This window comes from Acanthochromis polyacanthus, chromosome 20, assembly GCF_021347895.1.
Source record: "Acanthochromis polyacanthus isolate Apoly-LR-REF ecotype Palm Island chromosome 20, KAUST_Apoly_ChrSc, whole genome shotgun sequence".
NCBI classification, from domain to species: Eukaryota; Metazoa; Chordata; class Actinopteri; family Pomacentridae; genus Acanthochromis; species Acanthochromis polyacanthus.
This window is the reverse complement of record NC_067132.1, coordinates 3,340,015-3,355,683: the sequence shown is the minus strand read 5'-3', so window position 1 is coordinate 3,355,683 and position 15,669 is coordinate 3,340,015. Positions and strand designations below refer to the sequence as shown.

Genomic DNA, 15,669 nt, shown 5'->3' with positions numbered 1-15,669 from the left:
GTATGCTTGTCCCCCCTGGTTAAACCTTGAAAAAACTTCAAAATACCAAATCAGAGATGAGAGAAACTTACTTGTCAATGAGCTGTTAGCATCCAGGTTCCGAGATGATGCAACCTCCTTTAAATCCTGTCAAATCTGGAATGTACCATTATTTTTATAGGGTTTTTTAGTTAGGGTAACAGGGTTGACACGAAATCAGGGGACGCCGATAAATTGGTAATTTATAATGGTTAATATATATTATTATTACCAAAAACAATGTTTTACAATAAGATCATACTTTAAACTACATGTAAATGTAAAAATTTTAACATTTTGCCTACATTTTACAAATGAAAAGTCCTGTACACATACAACAATAACAGTGAGGGACAGGCCAAAAAACCTCACCCTCTTCAGCACGAAAGTAATTTAAATTAATTAAAATAACATTTCACTGACTTTAATTTGATGTTATATTAAGGAGAGAAGACAGGGTAATGTTATATTTTTAAATGAAATATTAATTTGTTATCATAATTGTATGACTGATTATTTCTTGGGGATGCAAAAGGCACCGATTTCATGGAATGACCCTTATATACAGATACATTCATGAGTTACTTTGCATTGACCATTCATGGTAAAATGTCGGTGTGTTGTGGGCGGAATGTGAGGTGGATCCACCTGTGCAATCTTCCAGCTGGTGTCTGATTTATCAAGAAATTGCATGCAGCTGTGCTTACACAAAGTTTTATAAATCAGGGGCGAAGGGCAGACGCCCATTTCGTGTTTTCGGCGTACGCAAACTTTAGTATGGATCCTACGCAATGTTTTATAAATGAGGCCCCAGGACTCCACGTTTCCCAGCAGAACATTCTAGTAGTAGGACAGACGTCTGCTACCAGACCACCAGAGAAACACTTCGTCCTCCACAGTTAATGACACCAACTAATACTCAGATTAACTTGGAAAACGGAGTGAACGGATGGATGGAAAATAACGTAAACAAATGTCAGTATGAAGAACAGAGAAAGTTTTCACTCACCTCCTCTGGAAACAGTCAGAATCCACAGAAACATCAGAAACACACAAACCTTCATCTGGATATTTTCATGGAAACTGAATTCCTGCTGTCCACATGACACGATAGTAAATGTAATGAACTCTGTGGAGGGGGATTCCTTGGGGCAGAGATTCTGCGGTCAGCTGGGCCGATTGCAGTTGCTTTCAGCTGATGAAGATGGGTCGCTACTGAAAAGGATGCACTGAGTGGTACTGAGGGAGAGGTGTGCTAGACACGGACTGGAAGTGCCAGTGAAGCCCCTCAGGAAGCGCCGCGCTGGAAGGCGTGGCTGAAGGCTGCCGCCTTCTTAGTTTGATGCTGTTCATTGGTGAGCCGGGGGAAAACACGGACAGAATCTCCCGCAGCGGAGCAGAGCTCTGCGACCTGACTCTACTCCAGCGGTGGTCTGCGTCTGCGTCTGCTGCCGTGACGCCACCGGTCCAGATGCCCCATCCAGACTCCATGGGGGGTCGTCGGCCAGGGAAGGCTAAGTTTTAAAAAACACCATTACACTTCCATTCACTGTTGTGTTTTGTGTTTCTTTTAGCTATCTTTGATCATCTTGATGTCTGCCCATTCAGTCTAGCTCCACTACGGTCATTCAAAGTTTGGGGTGGTCCTCTGGCTCCCTCTAGTGTGGGGTGCGGTATTTGTGTGCAGTATGTTTTAATAAGGGTCTTGTGTGTCCACGGGGCTGGGGGTGGGACCACCCGGGCCAGGAGTGATCCTGTGGGGATTCATATTGGTTCATATTGCCATTATATTATGAAATGATAATAAACAATAATACTTAGAGCACTTTTCAAGACACTCAAAAATGATTTACAAGGCACGAAAAACAAATAAAAAATGTTCTGAATGTGTTTGACTGAACAGTTCTCTAATCAACACCAAGTCAAGATACCTGAGCTCACCTGCTTCTAACCTCCTCTGTGAAACTCTGGCTCAGACCTCAATCTCTACCAGATCGTCAGTCTGGTTTTTATGCTTCAACAGGATTCCCAGCAACGTTCTCGTCTGAGTTCTGATAATCCTGTCCTCTTCTGCTGCCTGTTCCACCGTCGTTCTTTCAGAGATCTCTGGACATCTAAGAGCCATCTGGTTCTGGGTTTCTACCTTGAGAGTGGCAGCCAGTTACAGCAGCTCCCGATAACTTTAGGTGTTTTTAGATGTTTCTTGTGCTTTTCTTTCTTTTCTTAGTGTATTCTTCAAGCAGGTGTACCGCATTTGTACTGTGCAAACATGGATGTACAAATTGCGTTTTAACTACTTTTTTCCTTCTTTTTTCTGAACTCCTTAAGTTTACATGTGGGGACCCGTTCAGCCACGGCTCCATTGTTTACAGTGGGGATCAGCTGCTGGCGCTGAGCCAGGCCAGGTGTGGGAGAGACCGGACATCCCAGCGGAGCTCCGTGAATTTTAACAAAACAGTTCAACGGTCTGAAATTAACACAAAGAAACACAGAGGTGAACTGCTGATAACTTCTGAGGAATAACTTCTGTTCTGTTTGGCTGCTTTGAGTCTAATGTTCTTTACAGGAAATAAAATAAAATGTTTAAACTCAGAAAACTTTTTTTTGGTTCCTGTTCAAATTCAACAATCAACTCAAGTCTGGATTCTTCTTGTTTCTCACTTTTCAGTTGATTTCTTCGCTCTGAACTCGTTCACAGCCTGGTAATAATTTCCACTTTAGTTCAGGCTTGTTTCTGTTTGTCAGAAGTGTTTTCTATTTTCTCTGTGACTCTGAGCAACAACATCAAGTCTGTTAGAGAATAAAACCAGATCTGTTGTCTCCTTTTATTCTCATCTTTGGCCCACATCTCCACAGTACTGAGCAGAACATCCATGTCGTCTCCATGAACTCCATCGTATCTTAAAGACCTCAGACCTCCATGTTATCCCAACAGAACACTTTGTTGTCAGACTGCAGCTTCACTTGTGGCTCCTAGAGTTTCCAAACACACAACAGGACAAAGATCCTTCAGTTATCAGCTCCTCTGCTGTAGAATCAACTCTGTTCGGCTTCAGGAGGCAGAAACCCTCTCTACTTTAAGATAAGACTTCAGATGTTCCTCTGGATGAATCTTATAGTTGGAGCTGCTCAGGTGATCCTGAACATCTCAGTGATGCTGCTAAAGGCTCAGACTGCTGGGACACTAAAATAAAAAGACTCACAGGTGGGTTGAAGCAGCAGGAGACAGAAGCAGGCTTCTCTTCCCAAGAAAACACATGAATGTGGAAGTAAAGAAATCCTCAGCAGCTGATTGGTTGTTGATCACAGGTGACTGGACACCTGGAGGTGGGAGGGAGTCCTGCTGAAGGCTCAGGCTGAATCCCAAACTGCCCCCTACACACTATCCCTACACACTACCCCTCCGTTTGCGCGTTCCCGTGGAGGGTCCTCCATATTAAGGGCCGTCCCAAACCGTGTAGTGCGGAGGGGGAGTGGACTGTTCAGCCCTTAAATAGCGAGTCTGCATCGATGCTCACTCTGGACAACTTTTTCAGGAAGTGCAACGTCGAAATGGAGGAGGAAACAACATATCGATGTAAGTTCCACATGCATTCATTATTTCTCCCACGCCTTTTTCACACTGACAGAACATCACTAAAAGAGTGGTGAAAAAAGATAAATCAAAAGAAATAAATCTTCTTCTCTGCTGACGTTTGATTTAATTGTGCACCCCCTGACACCTTAAAATTTGAACACAACTGACAGAATTCATTTATTCATTTGTTGGATTTGAAATTCCAGATAATAGGATTGGAAAACGTGAGTGAAAAAGAAGTGGGACGCTTTCGTCTTCTGGAAGCAGCAGCGATCCTTGTTAGTTGCAACCTGTGCCACAGCTCTACAGCCATGACAGTAGGCGTCTTTGTGTTACCATGGCAATGACGTCTTCCGTTTTCCGGTGAGGCGACAGGGCGTCCCATTCCTGACAATCGTATTTATACCCTCCCCCTTCAATAATAGGTGCCCTCCACAGCTGCGAGTGTGACTTCTTTTGGAGTGACACTCGGTAGTGTAGGGGGAGTGTGTAGGGGGCGGTTTGGGATTCAGCCAGGGTCTTCATCATCAGTGTCTGACTGGAGGTCAGAGGTGGACAGAGTAGCCAAAAAATCGTACTCAAGTAAGAGTAATGTTACTTCAGAATAATGTTGCTCAAGTAGAAGTAAAAAGTAGTCATTCAAAAATTACTCAAGTAAGAGTAAAAAAGTATTTGGTGGAAAGACTACTCAAGTACTGAAAGTACTGAGTAACTGTTTGACTGGCTGTATGCTATGAAAAACCAAGATTTGGAAGTTTGTGTTTCTTGTGCCTGAACTCGTCATTTTTTAAAGATGTTATTTAATTTTGCTATTTTTTATTTTATTATTTGGAAATACCAGAATTTGCACATTATTTTAAATTTTTGTCTGTCTGATCACATCATTTCTAAAGATATAAATCAGACATTACAGTCAAACAGTTACTCAGTACTTTCAGTACTTGAGTAGTCTTTCCACCAAATACTTTTTACTCTTACTTGAGTAATTTTTGAATGACTACTTTTTACTTCTACTTGAGCAATATTATTCTGAAGTAACATTACTCTTACTTGAGTACGATTTTTTTGGCTACTCTGTTCACCTCTGCTGGAGGTTTAGGTTTTATGAAAGCAGCTAAAACAAAGAAAGTCTGCTGATGTTGAACTCATTCCTCAGAAACAAACCTTTGGTTCCATTCAGCAGCTTTCAGGCAGTAAAGAAACAACATGATAGAATGTGTGTGTTTTTCTCTCTGTGAACTTTGGATGGTGGTGAAAAGTCAGAACTCTCTCATCTGCTCTCAGGTTTCTTTTTTAACGTTCACTTTATCTTATTTCATCGTATCAAACTGACTGATTCATAATAATGTGAACATCACTTTGATGCTGATGTGGAGAAACTTTTTACTACTTTGATTTTAACCTTTACAGCACAGAAAATGCCAAAAATAATGCAGTCTGGCAATGAAAGAAAACAAAAAAAAAAACAGTCACTTCAGGACTGATCTTCATCTGAGTGTCAGTTTATCTGTCGATAAATAAAAAGAAGTCTCCTGATGTGAAGCTCTGAGATCTCATGTTACAGCAGATAACAAACCAGGTTCATTAAACCGTAGACTCCACCTCCTCTGAAGATGTCACCTCCTCCTCAGCAGCCTTAAATCTCCTAATTCTTCCACTTCTGTCCTCACATGGTGCAGGAGGGCTGTAAAGTTTGCTGCCTTCTGAACAATTCGATGGCAGGAAGAACTTCAGTCTTTGCCGTCCAGATCTGCTCTGCAACATGAAAATATGCAGAAATATGATCAAGGTGAAGGACTCTGTGTTTCTGCTGATGTTTCTGTGGATTCTGACTGGTTGCACAGGGGATGAGTAAAAACTGACAAAACTATTATAAAAACTTTGCTCAGTTTAAGAAGTGTATCCACAGGAGAGCTTTTATTACATGCTAGCATGTAAACAAACAGAATAGATGGAATGAACTGATGCTTTCTTGTTCTAGTCTCCGTTCTAAAAAGTTGAGCTCTGAGGTTGTTCATTAAGAGTTTGTCTGTTCATGTCCCAACTGGTAGAAAGGGAGCAGGAGGGAACAGGATGGGGATGTTCCTTCAGACAAAATCAAAACCTACTATTGGTTGTCAGCAGGAGAAGGCAGGAATAAACGTGTTTCTTCAACTTATGAATGTGGGATTAATTTCTGGCAGAGAAACTGCATTTATAAATTTCCAGGTGATGAGACTGAGCAGAGCAGTTGAGGACAAACAAAGGTGGGAGAGAAAGAAAAACAAACAGCAGAAATAAACCTGGAAGAGTTTCTCCTCATAAAGAAATAAATAATAACATTAGAATATTATTTTGCTTTATTCCATAGATCCCTTAAATCCAATACTCTGGACCCTGACAAGATAAACCTGATCAGATAAAAACCCACATAATCAAAGTAATTAAATGATAAAATAAAAGTAATACTGAAGTTCAGGAATCAGAAACTGGAGATGGAAAGACTTGAACTTATGAAAATTTGTTGGTTTTATGTTCTTGTTCTCATTTTCATTTACTGTATGTTGTTTAGTTGTAATTCTTATTTCTCAGTAACAGGACAAACGCTGGCTGCACAGTGCCGTAGTGGTTAGCACTTTCGCCTTGCAAGAAGATCCCCGGTTCAAATCCCGGCCTGGGCCTGGGATCTTTCTGCATGGAGTTTGCATGTTCTCCCTGTGCATGCGTGGGTTTTCTCCGGGTACTCCGGCTTCCTCCCACAGTCCAAAAACATGCTGAGGTTAATTGGTTACTCTAAATTGTCCGTAGGTGTGAATGTGAGTGTGATTGTGTGTCTGTATATGTAGCCCTGTGACAGACTGGTGACCTGTCCAGGGTGTCCCCTGCCTTCACCCGAGTCAGAAGGGATAGACTCCAGCACCCCCCATGACCCTAGTGAGGATAAAGTGGTTTATAGAGAATGGATGGAAGGACAAACGCTGCTCAACAACTAAATCTAAGTGTGTTTCTGATAGAGGTCTGAGTCTCTCACTGACATGGTCTTTACCTGATGTTGCAGATACTGAGGTGTCCTGTGTTTTTATGGAGAGATGCATCTTACCATGCAGCTCCAATGTCGCTCCTGGTGACATCATCCACTGGATTCATATGACAGAAGAAAATCACATTGTCCACATGTACCACAACAACCAAGACCAGCTTGAAGATCAACACCAGATCTTCAGAAACAGGACGTCACTGTTCAAGGACCAGATCTCCAGAGGAAACGCCTCACTGCAGCTGACAGGAGTGAAGGTCCAGGATGAAGGCAAATTTGAGTGTTTCATCAGCACCAACAATGGAAACAAGGAGTCAGTTATCAACCTAAAAGTTTATGGTATGAGATACACATAGCAGTACAAGAACACATTAATTAGTTTCTTATTTAAGTACTATGAATTTCAAGAGAAAAACTGGAATGAAGGTTCAGGATGAAGGCAGATATGAGTGTTACACCGGCACCATCTGGGAAGACAGAGAGTCATTAATTAACCTAAAGATCTCCGGTATGAGATGCACATAGTAATCCAAGAAAACATTAAGTTCTTAGTTTTTTTATGTGCAATGTATTTCTAAGAGAAAAACTAAAAAATCTATTGTTGAATGATCATCAAAGATTTTATTTTTTCTCCTCTTTTCCAGCTCCAGTCCATGAAGTGAACATCCAGCAGGTAGAAAACAGGATGAGCTGCAGCTCAGAGGGGATCTACCCTCAACCTGAGCTCACCTGGTCCACCACACCTCCATCCAACATCAGCCTCCACAACACAACCACAGTCCAGCAGAATGAAGAGCAGCTTTACAGCATCAGTAGTTCTCTGATCCTCTCACACAGTCATCCTGATCTGGTCTACAGCTGCACCGTCACAACTCCAACAAACAGGAGGAGAGCTGCTTGGAGGAAACTCAGTGAGGAAAACATCTCATCTCAACAATCCACTCACACATTATTGACTTGCTTCATTCTTGTCTTTTTCTCTTCCATCATTTCAGCTCCTATCAGTGGATCAACAAGTGAAACAATCATCACCTGCGCTGCCTCACACTTTTCCTTCTCTCACCTGCTTTGGAGATTCAACCACAGTCAGATGATCATGAAGCAGAGCAGGACTGATGGCAGCTCCACAGTCTCAGAGGAGTGGAGGCAGCAGGTGAAGGATGTGTCAGAGTCAGGAGACATCACACTGCAGGACTTATCTTCAGAGCAGGAGGGAATGTACACCTGTCAGCTCAGTAATGCTGAGGAGACGCTGATAAGTGACACCTCTGTGAAGATAAGTGGAGGTAAAACAGCAAAAGTTCCTCTGATTATCTGGAAGATGTGTTTGACCTGCAAACATCAAAGATCACAAAACTCCATCATGAAGCTTCCAGAGACAGAAAATTAACTGAATCTTTTTGTGTTTCAGGTAAATCAGTCAGTTTCGGAGGAATCAACGTTGGAGCGGTTGCAGCTGTTTCAGTTGCAGTAGCTTTAATTCTGTTACTGTTGTGTGTACTTATAAAGGTAAGAAGATGTTCTTCCTTCACTTCAGTGTTTATTTCTTGTGCACTGCTTGTATTGATGATGTTTCTGAACATTTCTCAGATCCACTGGGGAGTAACACTAGGATGCCTGTGTGAAATCTGTGACGGTAAAGTAAAAGTTGTGTGTTAAACTTGTGTGCTGCTCTGTGTGAACTACAGTAAATGAGGGAACATGTTAAAGGAGAAAACTGTTGTCATCAAGTTAGTTTTCTGGGATGTTTCAGGAACATTTCCACCACTTATTTTCAACAACATGCTTTGTTGTATCAGATCAGATTCAGCTCTGCAGAAGCTGCATTTCATGCTGAAGGAGAATAAACAAAGAACTGTTTCTGGTTTTTGTGTTTTATTTCTGTTAAATTTGATCTCATTCTATTTGCAGGTGTGTGCACCATGCTGGCAGAATACATTGAAGATTAGAAAAACGGTTGATGAGTTTGTTACAGAAAGACTAAGAGGAGCTTTAATTCTGTGTTTTAGAGACAAACTCATTGTTCTTTAACTGATAAAGGAATTATATGAACAAAAACACTTGAGCACTGATTTTAAATTAGGCAGTTGCTGCTTGAGCAAATTATTTTGTCTTCATGTTTAAATTTCGTTTCAGAGTTGTTTTCTGCTATTAAATAAATTATCAGTTGACTTCCATGATTTTTGATAGAACATATTATTTTAAATCCTGCAGTAAATGATTGTAAAATGACCTGAATAAAATGTAATGAAGTTCATTTCCTTAAAAAGTGCACTCATGTACAGATTAGAAGTACTTCTACTTGAGTTTTTCCATCTTGCTCACTACATTTCAGAGTCCAGTGATGTAGATTACTCCTCTGATATAAATTAGACTGGTAATTAGAGTGAGATCGTGACTGTTTTTGTTGTGTGGATTTAGAGTAAGCTGAGGCCCAGAACACAAACAGGAAATAAACTCAACAGGACTGAACAAATTCAATCTTTCTGTGAGATATATCATCTGCAGAGAGTTGTCTTGTTTCAAAATGGATCTTTACAGGGTGACTAGATGCATTTATCTGATATAATTTGTGCTTAATTGTGCTATTTCTGATCATTTCATGAACATAAATGTCTGTTAAGTTTGACTAAATTTAATGTCACTGAGCAAAGCTGTTTAGTCAAATAATAAAATGAAAGAACCAATTCTGTTTATACTAGAATGGTCAGACTTCACTGTGAGTTTTTTACTTTATGTCTATGAAACTTAGATTTTTTTAAGTGCTTGGAGAATACTGTTTGAAAAAGTCATTTCTTTTTTCTTTTTTGCTTTGTTTGTGAATTTTCTGAACATTTTCTTTTTAACATGTTCAAAATGTTGTTTGTTGAAATAAACTGTAAAACACAGACAACAGAATTAACTTGTTTAATATTCTCTGGAACACTACAAGAGAATAAACTGTCATATGTCACTTGCTTTACCAACTTTGTATTTAAGCAGGTAATAAAAGTACTAGTATTAACTCTTAAATGCAATTTTAGTTATTGCCTCACAATATAAAATTCCTCTGAATAAGTTGATCATGATGCTGACTCTCTCAAACTCTGTAACCAGCAAAGAAATTCGGGCCTTCCTGATCTGGTTTATCTGGGTCCTGGTGGCAATGGACTGCTCATGCTGAAGAATTTCTACTCTGGCCTTTTCCTCTGGAGTCAGCCCATTTCTCACAAAGCTCTGATTAAGAAGCCCTCTGTAGCACATAACCACACATACATGTTAGTAACTGCTCATTTGATAAACCTCAATAATCTGTGTGATTAGTTTAAATCATTTGATTTTCAATTTGAACTGACACACATTTTGTTTGTTTTTGGTAAGGGAAAAAATGTATTCACTGTATAATTTGTTCAGTTGGCTTTCAATTTAAATGTTGTTTCTATTTTTATCTATATTTTGGGAAGAAAAAACGGTGAAAAGCAGGCTAAGAACATTCTTATTTAACTATCCATTATTCATTTCACACAACCCATACGTTCGTTCTTTTCTTACTAATAATATTTGCTTGAGATTGGAGATTTTTTGTTTGTGGCTAGACATCATTTGGATGCATAAGGTCACAAAATCTGCTGAGAGCTATTTAACTCATTATTACAAACATCCTATATGTCCTCAAATAAAAAAGGTTCATATCACCTAAGCTACATTCAGTTTGTGCATATTTAACTAAACAGATGTTCTGAGTAGAATAATGGGACAAATCCGTATGGCTTGATCTTTGATTTTTTTCCCTTTCAAAATAAAAGCCAGCAAACTAAATAGCTGTTTCCTTTTTTCCTTTTGCCGTTGTAAAACACATAGAAAATGTTTAAAGATTAAGAAATCAAACGAAATCAACAACTTCTGTTTCTGTTGCTTTTTTAAATTCAATACATAAGCCCGTTTGTTTTTATTTTGTGGCGAAACCATGGGGACTGTGGGGCGTGCACGCGCATCGCCACTGACGCACTTACGCCAATGCGGCTCAGGGATCGCGGCAGCGGCTGCTCTCTTTGTTAATCAGCAGAGACACATCCTCTCTCCTCTGTCACACAAAGTCTGAGCAAACTTTAGTATCTGCGTCTTTGGGCCAAACACAAGCTCCAACGCTATTGACCAGTGATCAGCTGCTCGATTCTTCACCGCACCACTCACAGATTGGAGCTCCGTGCGCTCTGGAGAGACCAGGCATCCACAGGGCTGGGACACGTGGAATGGGTATACAGTCCAAGCAGAAATAAAATAAATAATATGAAATATATATCAGTATGTTTCCAGTAATTAGCTTTAAATATAATTACAAAAAACACCAACAAATATTGCAAGTTTGGATTTTGTTTGTGGGATACTGTTATTTCTTATCAGTGGCTCAGCAGCACTGACGATGCCGAACCAAGAGGGGGCAGCATATCGTGCGCCCAGCAGTCGATGCGCACTCGCAGTTAGAAAACTGTAATTGGATAAAAGTTCTATCAGAAAGTCGCATGCCTGGACAGAAGGTATATATTTTTTAATGTAGGATTTGGAGTTTGATTGATTAAAACGGAGCAACTGAATGCACAATGACGCACATGCTTAGAGCCTTCGGGACGGAGATTGATGAATTTTTTTAAATGGTACACTTCCATGCGCCGGAAATCCGGCGCGACGCCGGAAAACTTTAAGCCCTGTTTACTTCATTGTGTTAACTTGATCATTTGAATCAGTTTTTTAGACTTGTATTACTGATAGGAAACATAATCAACACATAAATTAAAATGTGTTCGCAAAGAGTTCACTGGTTCTTCAAGGGAAATTTCAATGATAACCATATAGTTCAGTAATATGATTAATGGGTCATTGTGTAACAGCGTGGGAGGTTCTGAATACAGGTCTTGGACTGAAATATTGCTGCTGCTTTCCTCCGGTTTTATAAGGAGTTGTTTCATAGCTTGTTAGCTTACCAGCGGCTAACTGGCTGGCAAACAATAGTTCAACGCCAACCTCTGATCACTGATCCGGTGTCTGGACCACGCAAGCTGACGGAACGTTCATAATACTGATGTGGGACTGTTGTAGCTAGCGTATTCATAGCAGGCTAACAGCAGGATGTTGGAGAAATAAAACTTACCATCAGGATCGCTGGTCTGCATGGCAGACTCGTAGCGCATCGCACTGCTTGAATGTCTGCGTATTTCAGGCCCATTTCAAAATAAAACTCAATAAAATTCTCGTCCGGGTGAGTGTCCTCCATTGTCACTTCGCTATACCGACATGTCCCTTCCGGGGCTCGGTAGGAAAAAAAGATTTGATATATATTGAATGAAAGTACGAATATATATATATAATGAAAGTCGATATATATATATAATGAAAGTTGATATATATTGAATGAAAGTACGAATATATGGAATGAAAATCTGAACATTCTATATATATATATATATATATATATATATATATATATATATATATATATATCGACTTTCATTCAATATATAATTTCCTAAACGGCATGCCATATGTGTGTGTGTATATATATATATATATATATATATATATATATATATATACATATGGCATGCCGTTTAGGAAATTATATATATAATGAAAGTCGATATATATATAATGAAACTTGATATATATATAATGAAACTTGATATATATATAATGAAAGTCGATATATATATAATGAAAGTTGATATATATATAATGAAAGTCGATATATATATAATGAAAGTTGATATATATATAATGAAAGTCGATATATATATAATGAAACTTGATATATATATAATGAAAGTCGATATATATATAATGAAACTTGATATATATATATATAATGAAAGTTGATATATATATAATGAAACTTGATATATATATATATATATATATATCAACTTTCATTATATATATATCGACTTTCATTATATATATATCAACTTTCATTATATATATATCAACTTTCATTATATATATATATATCGACTTTCATTATATATATATCAACTTTCATTATATATATATCAACTTTCATTATATATATATCAACTTTCATTATATATATATATCGACTTTCATTATATATATATCAACTTTCATTATATATATATCAAATCTTTTTTTCCTACCGAGCCCCGGAAGGGACATGTCCGTATGGCGAAGCGACAATGAAGGACACTCACCCGGACGAGAATTTTATTGAGTTTTATTTTGAAATCGGCCTGAAATACACAGACATTCAAGCAGTGCGATGCGCTAAGAGTCTGCCATGCAGACCAGCGATCCTGATAATGGTAAGTTTTATTTCTCCAACATCCTGCTGTTATCCTACTATGAATACGCTAGCTACAACAGTCCCACATCAGTATTATGAACGTTCCGCCAGCTAATGCGGTCCGGACACCGGATCACTGATTAGAGGTTGGCGTTGAACTATTGTTTGCCAGCCAGTTAGCCGCTGGTAAGCTAACAAGCTATGAAACAACTCCTTATAAAACCGGAGGAAAGCAGCAGCAATATTTCAGTCCAAGACCTGTATTCAGAACCTCCCACGCTGTTACACAATGACCCATTAATCATATTACTGAACTATATGGTTATCATTGAAATTTCCCTTGAAGAACCAGTGAACTCTTTGCGAACACATTTTAATTTATGTGTTGATTATGTTTCCTATCAGTAATACAAGTCTAAAAAACTGATTCAAATGATCAAGTTAACACAATGAAGTAAAGAGTACTGGTAATCTGCAGCTATTTTCATAATTTCAAGGTAAAATTCTGATGTGTGATTTTCTAGCTTTGCAGATGTGGAAATCCAATGCACTGATTTCTTATACACAGATGCTTTTGGTGTTTTTTGTTGTAAAATAAAACAAGGCATTTATCACTGTTGGAAATTATTACAGGTATTATTTGTAACACTTTCTAACATTGTATGGACAAAGCAATAAATCAGTTAATGGATAAAATCATTTGTATTACAGATGCTATCAACAGCATGTCTTGTTCATTTTATTTAGTTGTCGGCCTTGGATGATGAGGTCCAGTTACCAGGAGCACTAGTCTGCAGCTTACTGGTTCCGTCCTGCAGCTCCTCCACGCTGTCCTCCTCTCTACAGACCAAATCAAGTAAGATCTGATTAGACTATGCAGACATCAACATGATCAGTATGTTATCGTTTGACTCATCCTAAAATCACAAAATAGAACATTTACTTTAAGTTAACTGTGTTTATGAAAATAGAAAATAATTACTGACAACTAGTACTTTTTGGATGCTTTTATGCAGGAAAAGGGAACCAGGAAGCTGCTGTGGATCCTCTGCAGTATCTGGAGAGGTCAGAGGAACGGTTCTTGGAACAGATCGGAAGACACCAAGACGTGACCTCTGCCATTCTCCAGAACATCCAGAAGATGAATGAAAACCTTGGTTGCACTGATGGGACGCATGGTGTCGGTGCTGGAGCAACTGTCCCAGAATTAAACTGCATTGTTGACTATTGGCTTTTCTAGAAAATAAATCTTTTTTAGTACTTCACCTGTTTTGTATTTTACCCATGCACTTTGGGTGAATAAACAGAAATTTGTGATGAGAGATGCAAATTTTGTCTATAATCTACAGAGACTTTATTCAGTGTTCAATGCACACTTTTGTTACACACATTTTGACAGATAAGCAGTTGTGCTTTTCAAGCAGATTTTAGTCAGAAACATCAGTAGCATATGTTTTTTTTTTTACTGTTACACCAATCTAGGTAGATAAACTGCACTACTGCAGCAGATATATTATTGAAATGTGCTTCTATTATGTGTCTACATACACTGCTCACAAATAGTTATTCAACTTTTGGGTGAAATTGATGGAAAATATAAAAAGTGCATGCTGTAGTGATATATCATAAAAGTAGGGTATTTAACTAGAAACATGAAATAGTGATTTCCTCATCTCAAAAAATTTGATTGAATCAAAAGCTAACAACAGTGGAGGGTATGTCACAATAAAAGTGTCTCAGTTTGGACAGAACAGCAGCCTTCAGCTGAAATCCAGTACAATTGTGTCCCACCAGTGGCGTGATCATGGATGTGTCCAGGCAGCAGCTGACCTCTGCCTCGTAATTAGCCTTAAGACCAGCTATAAAGATAAACATAGATATTATCATTATCATCAACATATGGTGCATGTGTTTAACCTTTAAGCTATGTAGGGATGCAAATGTAGTCGAAGCTAAGTAGCTAAGCTAATGCTAACACGTTCAGTGTTCAGAATCAAAACATCTCTAAAAATTACCTGTTTTCTCAAACGGAGTCGCCGTTCCCTGTGACAACCATGAAGACAGATAGATAATCACAGAAGAGCTCATCTGAAGAGCAAATGTCCAATAAGGTTCCTGTTTTTGTTTGCCATGTCCTTCCAGGGCTCAGTAGGAAAAAGTCTGAATATATGGAATGAAACTTTGAATAGATGGAATGAAAATCTGAACATTCTATATTCCGACTTTCATTCCATATATATATCTCAACTTTCATTATATATATATATATCGACTTTCATTATATATATATCAAGTTTGATTATATATATATCGACTTTCATTATATATATATCAACTTTCATTATATATATATATATCAACTTTCATTATATATATATCAAGTTTCATTATATATATATCGACTTTCATTATATATATATCGACTTTCATTATATATATATCAAGTTTCATTATATATATATCGACTTTCATTATATATATATCAAGTTTGATTATATATATATCGACTTTCATTATATATATATCAACTTTCATTATATATATATCAAGTTTGATTATATATATATCGACTTTCATTATATATATATCGACTTTCATTATATATATATCAAGTTTCATTATATATATATCGACTTTCATTATATATATATCAAGTTTGATTATATATATATCGACTTTCATTATATATATATCAACTTTCATTATATATATATATCAAGTTTGATTATATATATATCGACTTTCATTATATATATATCGACTTTCATTATATATATATCGACT

The 15,669-nt window shown here is 37.9% G+C and overlaps 1 protein-coding gene and 2 long non-coding RNA genes across 3 annotated transcripts; all 3 read left to right on the top strand.

Annotated features, from left to right (window-relative positions):
- The first annotated feature begins 6,226 nt into the window (after window positions 1-6,226).
- On the top strand, window positions 6,227-7,891 carry LOC127531339 (V-set domain-containing T-cell activation inhibitor 1-like). The gene is made up of 4 exons (XM_051940428.1): window positions 6,227-6,950; window positions 7,256-7,522; window positions 7,607-7,829; window positions 7,888-7,891. Exons 1-4 carry the CDS (start codon window positions 6,500-6,502, stop codon window positions 7,889-7,891), a joined length of 945 nt encoding a protein of 314 aa, XP_051796388.1. The 5' UTR covers window positions 6,227-6,499.
- A 130-nt stretch (window positions 7,892-8,021) lies between these two features.
- LOC127531264 (uncharacterized) lies at window positions 8,022-10,458 on the top strand. Its single transcript, XR_007938213.1, has 3 exons — window positions 8,022-8,120; window positions 8,202-8,247; window positions 8,523-10,458. It is a non-coding gene; the product is annotated as an uncharacterized LOC127531264 (long non-coding RNA).
- Window positions 10,459-12,657: 2,199 nt separating this feature from the next.
- Window positions 12,658-14,215, top strand: LOC127531247 (uncharacterized). Its single transcript, XR_007938191.1, has 3 exons — window positions 12,658-12,904; window positions 13,633-13,741; window positions 13,902-14,215. It is a non-coding gene; the product is annotated as an uncharacterized LOC127531247 (long non-coding RNA).
- Window positions 14,216-15,669: the final 1,454 nt, after the last annotated feature.